Here is a 17,980-nt window from a genome sequence, read left to right as displayed (position 1 = left end):
AGCTGGTAAGCTTCAGGAGAAGCAGGACTGAAACCACCATTGTCACTACTCCTACAATCTTCCAGCTGCAATCAAGTCATTAAATTGAGACTGTTACTGGCTACACAGAAAATCTACAAATGCATTTGTATATTAAGCTACATAATATTCATACTTTACCAAAACCCAACAGCTTGCTCTGTGTTAGATTTCCATTTAATCCTTGTTCAAGTCAATTACCTGTACTTCACACTTGCTGAGTGAAGTGCATGGACTAGAAGTAACATTTATGAGGAAGAAAGGAAGGGTGAATGTTCTGTTAAGAGAAGCTGGATATGCTCAGCTTTAAGTGATGCAACTCCCATGAATTCTCCACTCACAGATGTTGATATAAAGCTTGACTGATCTTCAAACCAATAATCTGTTATTTTATCTAGGTGTGTTAATCAAATTTCATGGTGAAGTAAAGGTACATAAAACCATACACAACTTCCTCCATGCTGTACTGTGTAATGGGAAATTTGCACTGTTTCTCTCTCAGGGCTGTAACTGATAATACCATAATTAAGAGCTGTAGACAGACACCTACAGAAAAATTTAATTACAATCTCTTCCATAAAACCCATGTCAGACGAAACCCTACTCAAACCCAAAGTATTTCTCTCTTCTAAGATTTCTTTCAACCACGTACAGGAGTAGAAAATCCAAGCCTAAATTCAATTTTGCTACTCAATGATCTGTGCCAGCTGGGAGAAGTTCCCTAGCACATTGTGGAAAGGAATGAACAGAGTTTGGGAGAAAGGTGGAAGAAAATCTCAGACTTCCCCTCTACTGAGAAGCCAGTGCTCCTAACACACCAGGCACTTGCTGTGCCTCAGCACAGTATGAAGAGCTATTCTCTCTCTGAATGTTTCCCTTCTTTCTGCTTGAAGATTACTGTGGCTGCCTTCTCCTATCAGTAAAAGGAATGGGATTAATAACACTGGAATTTCATTGTGTAATCACCTCTTTCTATCAGAAGAATGGAGCCAGCAGCAAAGTCAAGCTCCAAATTTCTGAACTGTACTGTACCTATGATAGTGGCTTGCTCCACTACTTAGCAGGCAGCATATTAAAAAACAACACTTAGCCACAGGATTAACTAACCACAGAATAAGAAAAATCCGTAACATACAGGCTAAACAGGATATAAAATGTTTTAAAATTTCAGAGCATTTAAAAAAATTTTTATTTGTAACTATTCAGTACTACCTTTGTATTGTTTTAATCCCAGTTTTTCATAGATTAGACTCAGTTTCTGGGGAGTCAATCTTACTGAATCTGGATTTGGAATTACCACAGCTGTATGGCCCTAAGATACCTGTGCTCACAAGTATTGTTTAATTATTCCACTCTGTACAGCAGCATGCCTACAACAGTCTCACCCCTGCCAGAAGAGGCATCTCCTCGTGATAGCATATACAGGTGAATTTAAATTGCTCTCTTGTATTTTCCCCTTATTTTTGGGGTGTGTAAAATAATTTAGACACTTAAAAACAAAAAAAGACTGGAGAACATTCTTAAGTAATGGGTCATGACATGGTTCACCATTACAACCAATTTTAATGCTAACTGACATGCCAAAAAAAATTAAGTGATTCATTGACATCTTACCAACAGAACCAACACCTGCAGCTCTGAATTGCCCAAGAATGAGACTCTGCTCACTTTCTGCCAATGCCAACAGCAGCTCATATGCTTCTATGCACTGTTCACTGAAAGGGAAAACAAAAATCACACAAAATATTAACTGCAATTTAAAGGGGAGCAATACCTGCAATAGCAACAACAAAAAAGGAGATAGCTGATTAATTTCATGACTCTCTACTACTTGTCTAGCAGCAGGGGTATTAAATAACATTATACACATAGCCTATCACAAGCATTCAGTAGTCTCCTCATTCTTATAACAGTGCCAGATTGGCCTCAAGTAATGTAAAAAGACAAAAGAGAAGAGAGCGACCTGAAATAAAGGAAGCTCCAGAAGTATGTTTTAAACAGATGACAATACAAACAGTGGTCAACGTGATCCTTCCGAGAAACTTTTCCCAGACTTTCTTACTATACAAAATACAGTATTCTTTACAATATAATTATACTACACAAAGTGTTGTAAGAAGAAAAGAAGATGCAAGAAAAATACTTCTTGCTCTGTACTGGCTGTAAGATCTTCCTCCTTAAAATGGAACAGCTTCCAGCTATGAGTCACACATTCCCTGTTGCATTTTAATGCTTTAAAAAATACATACTAATGCACTATTATACTATTAACTGTACTAATATACTAATACACTATCAGCAATTTACACTTCCTTGCAACTTGCTCAAGGCTGACAGTAAAAGAATACATTCTTTAAAAGGCATACAAGTTGTCCCAAGACCAAACCTGCCTGTCCTAAATTAGTTGCAGTTGAAGGTGTTAAGTGACGCGATATTTCTGCAAACAGTTTGAAGCAAATTTACATACTTATTACCAAATATCAAGCCATTAATCCACAATCCCAACTGATGCAATACAAAGTCATTCTAAGTTGTGAGTATGAGTGGAGTATAACATTTCCTGGTCCACTGCTCTCTGGAAAGGTACAGAGAAACTGTATCTTAAGGTTGGATTCAGCAAGACAAGTCTGAGCCTACACACAACCCCTAATTCAAATGTTAATTCAGTACTTAAGAATGAAAAGATAAACCTCTACATTCCTGTTAGATGCTGGTCAACTAGAGCTGAAATACACTGTCGCAATAACTTCAGTTGGGTAGTTTGTCAAGTAGTTTGACCAAAGGGGTGCTTTTTCAGGAAGGAAACAAAAATTAAACAGTATTACTATGGCACACTAACAACTTCACTCTTGAACACTTCTACCAAGTCTCCCCCAGCTCTCTCTTCCTGGCTGAGCCCCTTGTGTAGCTACATACCTGTACTGCAGTGCCAGCCTGAGGGCTGTGGCATTGGACTCGTACTTGCCCACAAGCATGCTCATCCTCTCTGCATTGCTCTTGCACTCCTCCAGTGTTATTGTCAGCAAGTCGTTCTGGGATTTCAGGTGCTCAATACGGCTGCAAAAAAAGAAGTCATTTGCAACCCTCAAGCTTAACTTGCAGTCACTGTCCTGAAAATTCTAGGACAATCATACTGTGAAGCAACAAAAATTTTTTAGTCTATGGAAGTGTTTTTTAATGAAGATGGCAAAATCCATCAGTTCTGTATCCCTTATCAAAAGCCAAGAGGATAGAAATTTCTCTTAGCTCGTCCTCTCCTCCTCTCCTTCTTGTAAAATGTAGTCATAACCCCATGCAGCAGCAGCAAGCAGAAAGCTGTACCCTTGTTGTGCAGCCACAAGACTGCTGCATAGGAGAGTTTCATATTAACCTGTTGCTCAGTTTTTCTGCCTTCATTCCTCACTTTCTGCTGCCACATTTGCAACTTCTGTTAAATGGCATATTCATTAGTGTGACTGTGGGTGTGTGCAGGGATCATGCAGTTGCATAAATGCCTCCTTTCTTCTGAACATCCAGAGTAACCATTCCACCTGAAGTTGTGTTTGGGTTGTGATTAGAGAGCGAACTTCTGAACTACGAATGAGGTTTCAGTGGGGCAATGTAATCTTCAAATGTTCAGGCAACAGTCAAACAGAAGCTTAACCATAATAACCTTCTCAATGAGATTAACTGTGAACGTGAAAATGAAGATTCAGAATACCAGTATTACTGTTTATTCTCTCTGCTGACAACTGAGATGTACTATGCCTAACTGTAAAAACTGGATATATACCAAAATGAGAGAGACCAACAATTTGAAACCTTGCACAGGTAGCTAATGAAGAAATCCATGCTATCCAGGACTCTAAAATCACTGACTTCTTGAAAAAGAACAATGAGAATGGTTAGTATACCATTTGTTCAGTTACCAGAATAAAGCCCTGACTTTCCTAGCTGCTACAACTCGTCACTTTCTGTATCTTGACATCTTCTATAATGATACATGCTGTCAAAGCATAATTGTGCAGTGTGCAGAAGACAAGAAAAAAAAAGAAAAAAGAAAACAAGGATCACGTTTTGCAGCACTACAAAAACATGAGCTATAAATAAAGGGATATTGTACTGATCAGACTAAATTTGAGCGAGGTGTGGGGAAGACAGAATTTGGATAGAGGCACGCTGAGACATGATTCTCACGTTCGTGATCCACAGTTTTGATTTTATGTGCCAAAAAAGACACAAAACACTGGTTTTGATAGAGCTTGCTGAAGGGTAACCCCAGCAGTATTTTAACTGCAATCAGAAAGCTGCAATCTCTCTTCTACAGACAGAAACCTATTTCCTGGTATATATGCAACACCACCACATATCAGTACATTTATCGAGACGGTTAAATGCTATTCTTCTGTCTCCTCAGGACAAAACAAAGCGAGATAATTCCAGAATGATTCAGACTAAGTTATGGGAGTCCTTATTTCAAGGAGTGATGTGTCTTATGAAAACTGATACCATGACTACTTGGTCAGGCACAGAGAAGGGACACTCCACAGTTCAGACAAGGGAAGGTGGCATGCTGATCTAATAAAGAACAAACTCATACTCATGGAAAGAATCATTAGCACACAATTCAATCTCCTCTTCAGCAACCACATTCCATGTTTATCTGCAGCTGCCACAGCTGAGCTGAAACTGAACTAAGAAATGTTCCAAAAGGGTAAAAAAGCAGCCAACTTTAACAAAGCTAACAGAAGACAACATGTGTGAGCACATCTAACTTTCCAGCTCACCTATTTAATCTCTCCGTCTCCACTTCAAACTCTCGGATTTTACTTTCAGAGATAGCAGATCCATGTGAATAGAGGGTCTGGAAGATTTCCTGAATGTTTGAGCAGTCTTGGAGGGAATGTGCCAAATGTTCAGCCACGGTACTAGACACCTGCACAGGGCAGTTAACAGATCATTGTGAATGGATACCCACTGGATTTCTCCCAGATACTTTCTGCATTGAGAACTGCATTTGCTTGCATGCACTCCCTTCAAGGCATTCATTATTCAGTTTTTGTTATGAATTTTACATTGAATAGAATATTTACAAGATACCATTTTTAGAAGCCATTTTGTTCTAAAATTCTACTAACCAAGGGTGAAGTCCATTATTTCATTATACTTTTAAAAAGCCTACTATGCAAGTTATTTATGTTCTTGAGAGCATAGCAAAGGGTTAGAGCCAAGTTCTTCAGTAAAACAAATACTAACACACAGTAACAACAGTATTACTGATTTACATTGGATTTCAAAAGCAGAATCCAGTTTGCTGTTAGTTGAAAGTTGTGAAATGCAACTGGAGAGTCTTCTTGAAGAGTATTTTGGAGGAGCTGACTCCAAAATTTTCCTCTTGAAGTCACTGAGGAGAGAGATTTCTATCCACTAGTTACGAGAAAATGAGATCTTAATACTGGGTGAAATATTGTTTGTTGAAATATTTTCCTCAAACTAGCTTTTAAAGTATTTTCAGGTAGTTCATATATTAATTTTATTAAGAAAACAATGCTTTTATTGGAACATGGATCATGCATGCACACAGTTTTTAGTCCTTACCCCTATGCTGCTAATTTCTGATCCTAAGACAGGTCTATCAGATGATGAAGACTCTGATCTTGTCTTTGACAACTTCACTCTTTCAGCAATCTGTAAGGCAGAATGCTGCACAGGTTACACAGCAGCACACACCCCATAAAGATCACACAAAACCCATGTATTCTCTAGTTACACTTGCAAAGCTGAAGCAAACTACTAGAGAATTGAGTCCTATGTTGTAACTGAGAGAACTACAATCAATAATGTTTAATTCCTTTCCACAGCTCAAGTTCACAGACCTGCTTAGGACTCCCTTGGACATCTCCCAGTTAACATCTCCCACATTTGCACAGCACAAAATGAAGCCTGCTTTCCCCAGGTCATGAGGAGGGTTACAAACAAAAAATCCCCACCTTGGCGATGGGAATGTCATTGCTGCTGCTGCTGGTGCTCAGCTCTCCGGTGCTGGGGTTAACGGGGCGGTTGGCAGGAGTGAGACGGCTCGGGCTGGACGGGCCCGTAGCCTGCACGCTCTGCAAACGAGTCTGCAGCTCCCGAACCTGCAATAAAACATAACATTCTGATTTTTCCACTTTTATGGTTTAAATAGTCTGGAGATTTTCTCATTGTCTAGCCACGTCTAATTGCTTCTGGCTTCAGCACAGAAGTTACATTTTTGTACTGTGGTGGCCGTGAAGTTTTCACGTGGGGAGCAGATGAGTGAAGGCTATTTTAAAATCCCACTGCTGTCAGTTTTTTGAACTATTTGCAATGTGGAAATATGCAAACATAACACTGAAGAATAATTACTCAAAGTTTCAGATGTACTATAGGTATAGGAGTTATTCTCTCTGGGGTAAAGCTAATGCTCCAGCCTAAGACAATGATGGCTAAACAAATCAAATAACAATCCTCCTGTTAATAGAAAACTCCAGTGCTGAAAAAACCTCTTGACATAAATAAACCACATGATGACTTGGTCATATTTAAAGGTTAAAAAAATTCAAACATTAATCATGCTTCAGAACTACAGTCAAGTAAAACTACCATTTAGTGAGCAACGTACAGAAAAAAAAAAAACAAAACCCAAACCAGCAAAGAACTCAACCAACAGTCTGCAAAAGCTCTCTGTAAATGTACACTGCAAACACTGCATAGTCCTCGTAACACATCAGGTACTTACAGAACTGAAGTCAAAAGATTTTCAGTTTAAAAGGTTAAAAAAAAAAAAAAAGAAAGAAAGGTCTGCAGGAGCCAAACTACAGCTGTGCTAAAGATTATAGTGTTTACCTTGGAATAATTCTTAATAGACAAGGAAAATGGTCTGCTTAACACAACAGTTATGACACAAGGTAAAGAGACAGAGCTCACTTTTCCCACAGATCTCAGAGTGTGAGATGGGAGAAGGCGAAGGAAACCATCTAAAGAGGAAGTTGCCCTGAACACAATTTTCCTTAAAAACAGAGGTTTCTATGTGATTTCATTGGAACAGTCCCTCTACAAAACAGAACTGGTGAAATTTCATCAGAAGTCCAGTCAAGTGAAGTTCAGCCTATTTTGCATCTTCCCATGTATGTAGCATGAAATGCAACTGTGATTCCTACTTTCTAAAGCAAGGTGGGATTTTATACTAAATACATTTATACAAGGAACTAACTAAGCAAGCTGAAGCCCCTTAGTCAAAAAACCCCAAAATTAGAGTTGCATTAAAGCTTAGACTTTCTTAGGTGGAGGTGCATCCGGACAATGTTTTATCAATCTCTGCTTGAAGCAGCAGCAGCAGCAGTCATGTGTTCTCTGCACAACAGATGCTTCAACCTACTGCACAGAGGAAAGAGTTCAAGTTGGAGTGTTCTCCAGTCACCAAAGCAGTATCTTATGCCACCTACCATCCTCTACAGCCTGCTTCTATTTCCTGAAGAGTATTCCTGCCTCTCCCTCTGTCATATACAAACTGAAAGACAGACTGCCTGTGCACTTAGTGTCAAAAGAATTTTTAAGTATTTGCAAATTACAAAAAAAAAAGAAAAAAACCCTGTGTGTTTTACATAAGATGGTATTTTTAAAAAGCAACATTAAAAGCACATAAAAGTCAAACTGCACTCCTAAGTTCCCTGTTCAGTTGTGGAGGAACATTACACCTTGAACAAAATTATTCCAAACAACTAAAGTACACAAAACCTCAAAATCAAATTCCCCAATGTTTAAAGTAACTTGTTGAAACATGGATATGGGTGCTTGACCCAGAATTATACATTTTAACTGTAATTATACCATGAAGTTAACTGAGCAGAGTGTACGAAGTGCACATTCATACCAAGTGTCTTCTACAAATTTGCAGCTGAAGCCTCCTTTGTTCTAAATATTGACATATTTAGCTTCAACATGGGTACAGCTGCACTAATGCAAACCTTAAGGACAGAAGTGCTCTACTGGTGCAAACCCGTAATTTCAGCCTGTTGATATGCATAAAGCTGAAATAAACCATGCGTGCATATTTTTGCTTGCAGATGTGGAATGTCAGTGCAGATAGGATTTGTACTGTGGCATTAACACTGAAAAAAAAATAAAAAAAGCAAACCCAGAACTTCATTAAGTCGAAATTGCCATTTATTACTCTTTTTTTTACCCAGGCTGTTCCAAATTGAATTCTCTAAGTGCTTATTTTACAGCACTGTTTAAAAGCAAACAAAAAGGAAGACTATTGAGATGCATTCTTTATAAAATAAAGCTTCCATGTCCAACTTAAAAATCGCTAAAATATTCACCTACACTCAGAAGCCAGTCCTGAAAGATTCCAGTCCAAAAGCAAGTAACATTCCTAATTTAAGTGCAACCAGGAAAGAGAGTGGTAAAGTTGCTTAAATGCCAAGTGTTGGTAGACTCTGAAGTTTAAAACTACCTTATGCAAAGACTGTATCACACAAAACTCTAATGCAGATAGGTTTCCTTTACTGTGTGTTTTCTTACTGGGCAGTGACTATTGGCCAGGATTACAAAGCTAATTATTCATACAGATCTGTAAAACAACACTGGCAACAGACAGAAAAACGAACACAGCTAGGAGTGTAGTCAGGTAAAGCTTTGCTCAGGAAAGCATTTCTAGAAGAAAACTCAGAGCACAGCACAGTTGTTAATCTGTGCAACTCACTGCTTTAATACCGTATCGTAGAAGCAACCACAACTTGAAGAAGCTGTCTGCTTATCTATGCTTCTTGACATATTTACTAATTCAGGCCTTCATTTGTGAAATTACATGCTGAACTGACTGCTACAAATAACTGTGCTAATTTTAGCAACACTGAGTACTAGATGGTAATTCTGAGCAGGATAACAGGGCAAGTTTGTCTGACCTGTAAAATCACCCATCTCACAATTCACACATTCACCGAGCATCTCATGACTGGGCTGCCCACCTACCACACTGCCCAGAGATACCTTAGGTAACTATCTCTGGTCACTAAAACTTCCATTGTAAAAAGAGCAGTATGCAGCATCTCCTCAAAATTTATTTTTCCACACTGGTAGCTATTCTACAGAAAAAATAAAGAATGACCAAAGAAAAGAAAAATATCCCAAACACAAACCAGAATTTGGAAGAACCATTTTCTTCTCTGGTTTGGTGAATGCATGGGTTATGAAAAGATTGGTTTTAAAAGCATGATTAAAAATTGTCTGACCCCCTGTATAAACAGTCCTGAGCATCATTACCAACGTAATATAAATTATTGTAAAGGTTAACTCGTAGAATGAAGGTAAACTGCAGTACTGCACATGAGACACAAAAAAACCTCTTGGAAATGGGGGAGAGAGGAAGGGAATATCTTATAGGAAATCGATGACAAAATTGGCAAAATGCAATGGGTAAAGACAAGTACAGAAACAAACCCAAAAAAAGTTACATTAGAAGACAGGAAAAGTGTTGATTTCTGTGTTTGGGAGGAGGAATAACTAGGAAGGATTTAAAGAAAAATTTACTGAATCCTTGTATCATACTAGTTTAAAAACAGAAACATGCAGAAGGGTATAAAAATTGCCATAAACTCCTGAAGCACTAAAATGAGGTGGAAACTGTCTGGCAAGCAGATCTTATTATATGATCAGAAAAAAAAGGAGTTGAGAATGGAGGGAAAAAGGAGAAATCCAGGGAAATGTCTGTGAAATCCAGTAAAAAAAGAAAAATCTTCTAAATGGTTGGAGGAAGTCCAAGAAACTAAAGAAGTAAAAAAGTGCTGGAACCTGGAAAGAGCAGGAACAGGTGCATTAAGTGAGACACAAGGCAACAGAGCTATTAGGTTTCAGAGCAATGGACAGCCTAGATACCAAAAAAAAGTCAGATGCAAACAGATGTTCTCAAGCTACTGATATAAACATAAGTAACTGGAAATATCACTTATTAATATTTGGTGTTTTGCAATTGAACCAATTGTTTAGCTGCATTTCTAGTTTTTTTCCTTTGAATGCTGAGAATTGGAGTAAGCAATAGTGAAAAATTAAGGGTAATTTCTTACCATCTTAAGAACTAAATAAAGAGCAAGCAAGGATAGAGGAGAAAAGGGCTGACACACTACAGCAATGTTCAATTTATGAAAGACTTAATAAGCTATCAACAGGTGCCACAGACATGTTTCTCCAAGGGTATCATGGGCTACAGAAAAATACCTCAGTGGAATACTTTATTATTTGTAACCATGACTCTGAGAAGCATGTTTTTAGGTTTTTTATTTTACACACACATAGTGACAACTACATGATTCATTAACATAACCTAAATAAAAAACCACAGCTACAAACTGCCTGTTTTTGTCACTGATTTCCACATTCAAAGGACACCTGCTGCTTTTTTTCCTAAACCAGTTTCAAATGAGGGACATGCCTGAGATTCTTTTTGTTCTACCCTACTTGTGACCTGTTTAATCAAACAGTACCTTTGAACCCTTCAAGTAACAGCACTTTTCCCCCCAGCATTTTAATGCTGCTTCATTTCCTTTCCCCTATTATACAGAGGAGGAAGATGAAGTACAACAAACCACAGGGAGTGAACCTCTCCCACTTTCTAATTTATTCATGCATACTGCAGATCTGCGGAGGAGAAGATGCCAAATCAAACACAAGTGTAACAATTCAAGCTGCTCTGAGTGGCAAGGATCCTTTCCAGCCAAAAGAACCCCTTACCTTTCATTCAGTCCTAGTGGTGACTATTTTCAGGCAGATAATTTTTAGCCTCTCCTATATCATGAGCACCAGAGCAAACAAAGTCTGAGTTCCTGTATTGTCTGTTGTGATCGACTGAGTATGGTAAAGAAATCTTTTCTGGTATCTGTAAGGTTCACTAAACACTGAGTATCTGCATGCAAGCTTGTAAACAGAAGTAAAACTCTACATTGTTGACACCCAAGAGGAGATGCGGCTGCATAAGCAAATACCATGCAACTGAAGGAGGCAGAGAATGGAAATAGCTTTGGGCTGCTACCTCAGGTTTCTGGTGCTCATCAAGAGACAAGGAACAGAACAGCCCCAGGAACACTTTCAGCTGTGCAAGCAGATAATAATCTCTAAAGGCCCGTAATGCATCAGTGTTCTCCAGCAATCTGGAACAATACCTTCTGATCCCAACAGGAATGACAACAAAACAAAGAGAGACCAGCAGATCCTGCCAGCTTTGTGTCATCTGAGAACAGTGTGGGCCCAAGAATACCTGTAAGGCCAAGGATCTGAGTCCTGCTGTGGTAGGGGTAGGTTTCAACTCCCCACAAGAACCACGTATTTTGTGGGAGCCCTCTGCTAAAATCAAAGTTTTCTGGAGTGGGAAATGTGGGCAGCTGATGGGATCACACAGAAAATGCTAATTTTCCACTGCTCCACAGATTATGTTTTATTTAGGGTCTTAGTTGAAGACAGCTAATGAAATGTTTTTGTTCTGGTCAGTTTGGCAATTTCAGCTGATTTGAAGCAGGTACAGAACAATCCTCACAACTAGAAGCACGGGATTAACCCAACAAGCTGACATACGGCTCATGCAGAGAACAGACTTAACAGACTTCCAGCGCTAGAACTGCCTTTTCACTTCAGACTTAGTTCTTCAGAACAGCCTCAAGGAAGCCTGAATGCTGCCCACATCTGCTGCTTCTTATGCTAACCAGCTCCTTCGGACTGTGCTGAGGTACCACTCATCTGGCAACTTTCACAGGCAGTAACTAAAAAACCCACAATTTTTACTTTGCAGTCACAATGGAATTTATATGCTGTTTCACAGCTGCTCATTTGAATCCCCTGCTGAATACATGGGCTTTTGTGTAAGAACACAAATAGTACCTTTTCTTCTACTACTTAAGCCTGTTACTCTATACAGCAGTTGTAAATAGTGCTGACCTGATTACAACCTTATTCTCACATAATAACAATATTAATCCCACAAACTGGTACAGAAGTTCCCCACCATCTTATCTGTATTACTGGACTCAGGATTATGGTCAGCTATGCATAAGCAGTTTCTAGGGCACTGACCAGCCCGGACCTAAGCAGATTTTATTTTCAATGCAGCAATGTAATACAGAGGTAAAATAAACCTCTGCACAATGAAATTAGCTGTTACACTGCAGACAACCTACAGAAGTAAGCAATTACCTCATTCACTAATGACCTGTGGGAAACAAACCTGAATGTATGTTGTTTCTTAGCTTCTGTTCCAGAGAGCAGTTCAATCTGTTAACTGAGTGCAGTAAATACCTAATTAAATTAAATCTCCAACAAGCCTGAGAAAAAATGTATTGAAAGCACTCTGCTTGATTACGGGCATTGGTCTGAAGAAACAGACCTATTGATCTGGTCAACTTCAAGCTTGTTCACTTCACCCAATTTAATTTGAGAAAGACAATAACTAAATTTTAGTTGAACCTCCTTTCCCACTCTCCAGGGAAATAATTTGAAGCGACTCTTGAGTTCAGATGGCATAGAGAAAATATTTCATAGGTCACAGAAAACATTTATTTTGTTGCCAGTATGGACATGAAGCTACATTAAAAATGCAAATACGGTCTCCAGTGCAACAATTACATAGTGTGCAGACAGGGTCATATGTCATGAACTAGCTTCTCTGGTGGGGGCAATAAATCAGTTGTTCTGCATAAGGATCATATTAATTACCAGATTTCAGTAAAGTCCTCTGTAGCTGCAAACAACTGAAACAAGTTGATGACCTTGATTCTGTTTCCACCAGAGATGCTTCCATAATAGAGAAATGGCACTGCTGGCAGCCAGACAAAACATAGCAGAATTGTGAAAAGATGCTAAGGTGGCTCTAGCATTATTGCAGCTGTGTTAATCTGGCTTTTTCTGCTTTCCTTCGGATACAATCCTAATATAATGATCCTGGTTTTAACAGGTCGTATATTATACAAACATAACTTTAATATTTTAAAGCTCCATTTAGAAAGTAGTTAGTCGGTAGCCTTACTCCTTACTGTTTCTTCAGAACCACGATCTTCTTGCCTCTTAGACACTTCACAGTCTAACTTCTGGCCTCATATAGCCACAAGTGGTTCATATTAATCTGTTCTTGCTCCAGTTTTGTCCCTAAGTTTAGAGGGCCATTACTCCCATCTTTATTTTATTTCTCTAGCACTTGTAAAGAGAAAACAAACTAAGATTTTATTTCGCCATGCTGAACAGGACAAGTCCCTTCTCCACAGATAATGCCCATTTCTCTGACCATTGTGTACATCATTTTCTGCCAAATTAAACTGTATCTTTACATGCATAAGAGATAAGAATGACATATAACATTCCAGATCAGATCTTGCTACTCTTTATACAGTTTTTCCAGTCTCTACTGGTACCTCATCGAACTGAATTTGCCACCATGGCTCAGCCATGCTGATCCCTGAGGGTACAACACCAACTCTCTCCCCTTTTCTGTTTCTGAACTGAGGAGCTGTCAGCATAAATTCTTGTGACCATTCTTTCAAGCCCCTTAGCTTGCATGCCATACTTCTCAAAACATGAATCTTTCTCTGTGCTCAAGGTCAGCTTTTTCTTGTTGGGTATCTAGGTATTGATCTGTATCACCTGTAGTGTCAATATCTGCATTCGTGTAAGCAAATTTCTCAAGCACACGCTTCTATTTTCTGCCTGCTTGTGTTGGTGTCCACCCCCTCAATTTGGCAACAATCCAGCCAGTCCACCAATGCTACTTCTGTAGCTCAAGGGGTAGTATTGCCTCCGCTAAAAAAAATTGTCACTATAAAATCAGTCCAAAAATTCCAGGACTGAAAACAGCCTATGGTATATAATAAAACAAAAATTTACAAAGGAAAAGTTGAAGTGGTCTTGCTTTATACAATAGGAGATTACTATTCTTGCCTCATCACACATGCCTTTTTAGTGTTAGGAGAGGATAGACAGTTTTGAAAAGGTAATTTGTGGCTTCTTATCTGAAGACTGGAAATCTCACACAATGCAGGTTCACACTAAAATGGCACCGTCACTGCAGAACAGTGTTGGTTTAGAACACCAAAAAAACCTCATCTGCTGCCAGTTGGTAAAGAGTAATACTTGCAATAATTTACCATGATATGGTGGTCTGACTTGTCATTCAGACTGAACATGAACCCTAAACTGCCTGTTTCAAAAACAAAGATACTTCATATCTAGCCAAAACTCTGCAAATTTAACAGGTACAAAGTTAACAGATTTTAAAAGTAACTGAGATTGAGGTCACATTCTCTTGGATCTTTCATCTTTTTTTGTAAACAAACTTCTCCCCCCCTTTTTTTTTTACTTTGGACTCCACACAAAGCACAAAACCTTCATCTGACCTTAAAGCATCATAAAATGTAGATAGGGAAGCAGGACATGGCTGGAACTACTTATTGTTCAGTGGGTGAATTACTACCCACTGACAGGAGTCCTGGTCTTTTTCTTTCTCCTAGTCACAAACTGAATTCCCATCAAAAAACAAAGAAATATTTGTTGTTTACAGGAAAAAAGAGCCTCATAGGAAAGTTCACTAGACGAACATCTGCTTTCTCTATAGCCAAGTTACATATGCTTCCTTGAAGATGAGTATCAGTTTTTCTGTTAACACACAATTTCTGAAATCAGGTTGTTGTGCACGTTGGCTGTTTGTCACACACTCTTTTTCAATTATGTTCAGTTCTGTCCTAATTTTGTCATTTGTATAGCCCAGCTTTGGAAAAACAAAAAGCCCTACAGCCAGCACAGGAAGTGAGATTAAAGAGAAGCCTGTTCTGGTGACAAAATCACACAGGCTGGAGGAAGAAGGCGGCATCATCTGTGCAGCAGCCTTACCCTTCTACGCAGTCTGTCCCTCTCTTCACGGACAGCGTTCATGGTGGCCTTGGTCCTGTTGAGCTCCTCCTCTTTGCTGCACAGCATGGCTGTGAGGCTCTCATTCTCTTCCCGCAGGCCAGCCAGCTCCTTCTCCCACCGAGACCTCTCCTCAGACAGGTTTGGATAAAGGTCACGTCCCAGCACACCCTCTATCTCCTCCACGGTCTGCAAAAACAGAGTCATCAACAAACAGAAAGGAGCAAAGACAATTGAGCAGGACTAATGGGTAGATGGGACAGAAATACGTGTTAACAGGCAACTCTACACACTTATATATATACACTCCTAGCCTCTCAACACCATTTGTTTGTTTCTTTTGTTTGCCAAGTAATAGCAAACAAAATTATTACTTATTTTCTTTGACAGTTTGACCATTTCATTAAAACATTTCATACTGACAGACACCAAAAAAGACAAATACACGCAAATAAAACATGTCACCTGTGAATGCCAGCAATCCTGGTAGTTTAATCTTGGAATACTTTAGAACAAATTAATGACTGCTTGTCATGGGCGAGCACTGTATTTATTGTTTCCCTGCTGAGTAACAGGCAGAAATGAGCAGCCTGTGAATGTGCATGGCATGGGGCCTTATTTATTGCTAGACCAATGCCAGAAAAGGGCAAGGAAAAGAGTGGGAGAGGATTAAAAGAGGGCTCTTCTTTCCCATGTCCCTGAGTATGTTCTTTCCTTGAGGTGACAGCAAAATAAAAGAAAGAACTCTGGCCTTGGCTAGGCTTACAGGGGATGTTACAGCCTTTCCAGTGCCTAAAAAAAGGCTGGGTTTCTCTGGGACACAATGACATTCAGCACTTCCCGTCCCACCTCTGTGCTCAGAGCTGCGCCTTGTAGGCACTGTTTGGTATGAGGGATATTAAGGAACTTCCAGTGGGTGAAACTAAACTACAAGCACCCACCAGCAGCAAGGGAATACTGCCATGCCTGAACTGACTGTCAGACTGGCCACCCAACATCCTGAAACACATCGTAACACTCAACGTGCGGTTTGGAATCTACTACCCAGTCTGTGCTGTGCCTGTGTTCCGTTTCTTCAGCTATGAAGATACCTGCAACAAGCAAAACCACTCCAAATGTTGCCCATAAGCTTTTGAATCTCCCTGGAGAGCAGTGTGTATTAAAATGATTGGAAGAAACATGGAAAACAAAAGAGTATTTCACATGACTGGCAATGCAGAAAGTTTCATTTCACTGCCTAATTAAAAAAAAATGTTATAGCTAAAGCCTATACTTTTACATCTAATATGGAAGAGAACTCATGCACCAACGTTAATAATAATCTATTTAATTGTTTTATTCAAAAGAACATTTACATCCTGATGGGTCCCTTCCAATTCAGCATATTCTATGAACCTCTGATTCTCTATATAACAAAAATTGCTACCTTGTTTATTTCTTTAAATTGGGAGGGACCAAAAGAACCAACTAGAGTACAGCTGAAAATTACAAACCTAGTTAGAGGCACAACTTTTTTTTTTCTGCAAGAAATCTTCCCAGTGTTTTCAGCACCCTGTGACTTTGAGGTATCAATGAAATTTTATTATTTGTTCAGTTTATCCTTTTGAATTGTATTTCATGTCTCTCTTACATAAAACTGCAATACATCTAGACCCACAATTATGAAACACTATTGACAGAGTATCTACACTGTAATTCTGCTTACAGATTTGATAGGAAACTGAAATGACTTTTCTGAAAAAGCAGAGCCTTGCAGCATCTCTGAGATGAAAGAAGCCACAGCTCTCCCTTGTATTAGCTTCACTTGGACCCATAGGTCTGAAATTATGCCAAGGTAAATTATTTCAACACAGCATGAGGATGAGTTCAAGTTCTGAATAAGCACAGGGTGGTTAATCGCACGATGTAAAGAGAAGCTCTGTAATGGCAGGAGCATTCTCTTTTGAGGATGCCAGCTTTATTTTAAACAGTGCCTCTTTGATGCTGATTTCTTCTCTCCCTTCTTCCCTCTGCCACCCATCTGAACTTCCCCTGCTGTTTTCTCATCCCTGTAATGCGAAGTTCTGCTGCTGCCTCCTTCCTCCTTATTCCCCATGCTCGTGTTGCTATTTTCCCAACCCCTCCCCTTCCTAAGCCACTGCTTCTCCTCAGAGCACTACTACTACAGCAATTCTCCGGAGTCCAATATGCTACCAACCATCCTCTATGGAAAATGAAACATAAACACTGTACATAGATACAGCTGTGTAAAATAACGTTGATTAGTTTTCTTCAAAGCAGCATTACAGAGCAGTTTTATCTGATGTGTTGCTGCACAGCAGATAATTCAGGTATAATTTCAAAGAGTGTGGGATTGAATGATAATGTCGTGTTCCGAGCACAGGGCAACAGGATGTCATATCATGGTAATTCCAGTCTTGTCTCTGACACTGCCATCAGTGCTCTCTGCCTTATTTTCTTTAAAAGAAGTGTTGTGTTACAGACATGGTATCAGATTAAATCAGCAAGTATCAGGTTTAAAAGAACCAAAAAGCAGTACTTCTTCAAATGGTGTAACTCAATGGCAGAATTTACTCCTAAGAGAATTTATGGAAGCCAAAAATTTAGACAGGTTTTAAAACACAGTAGATATAAATAAGGAAGAAAATTCCATCCATTACAATTAAACACAAAGACATCATCTTTGGTTCAAGTCCCTGCAGACCCACTTTGCTGGAAGCACCTTTGAAGGAAGGGGAAGAACATACTATGCATGTCATTTTTGATGCTGTCTTTCCATTAGCATCTGCCACTAGGCAGATGGACTTTTGGTCCAACCCAGTACAGTTGTTCTCACGTTCTAAATGTTTCATGCTTGGAAGTATTTACAGCTTTTTTAATCAGAAAAATTTTAGTGGTTAGGTATCTGTTACTGCTGTGTTCTCCAAAATAAATGAAACATTAACCAGATTATTTTGTGTAAATTTTCTTAAAGGATGCTTTTGTAACTGTTCAGTTTGAAAGACAATCTGATAAACTTAATTTCAAGGTCTTTTCAGTTTTTGTGGGACAGAAACAATTGAGTTAGCCAGGGTCACAT

At 39.1% G+C, this 17,980-nt stretch overlaps 1 protein-coding gene across 1 annotated transcript in view; it reads right to left on the bottom strand.

Moving 5' to 3' along the window:
- MCC (MCC regulator of WNT signaling pathway) overlaps positions 1-17,980 on the bottom strand; it is a 187,522-nt gene that overhangs the window by 28,334 nt on the left and 141,208 nt on the right. Inside the window, 6 exon segments of the mRNA XM_048292897.1 lie at positions 1,633-1,733; positions 2,935-3,075; positions 4,785-4,933; positions 5,596-5,685; positions 5,988-6,134; positions 14,884-15,090. Of these exon segments, the coding sequence (XP_048148854.1) occupies positions 1,633-1,733; positions 2,935-3,075; positions 4,785-4,933; positions 5,596-5,685; positions 5,988-6,134; positions 14,884-15,090 (835 nt within the window).

The sequence above is a fragment of the Corvus hawaiiensis genome, chromosome Z (assembly GCF_020740725.1).
Source record: "Corvus hawaiiensis isolate bCorHaw1 chromosome Z, bCorHaw1.pri.cur, whole genome shotgun sequence".
Classification (NCBI taxonomy): Eukaryota; Metazoa; Chordata; class Aves; order Passeriformes; family Corvidae; genus Corvus; species Corvus hawaiiensis.
The sequence above is the reverse complement of the archived record's forward strand: the minus strand, read 5'-3'. Positions and strand labels throughout refer to the sequence as shown.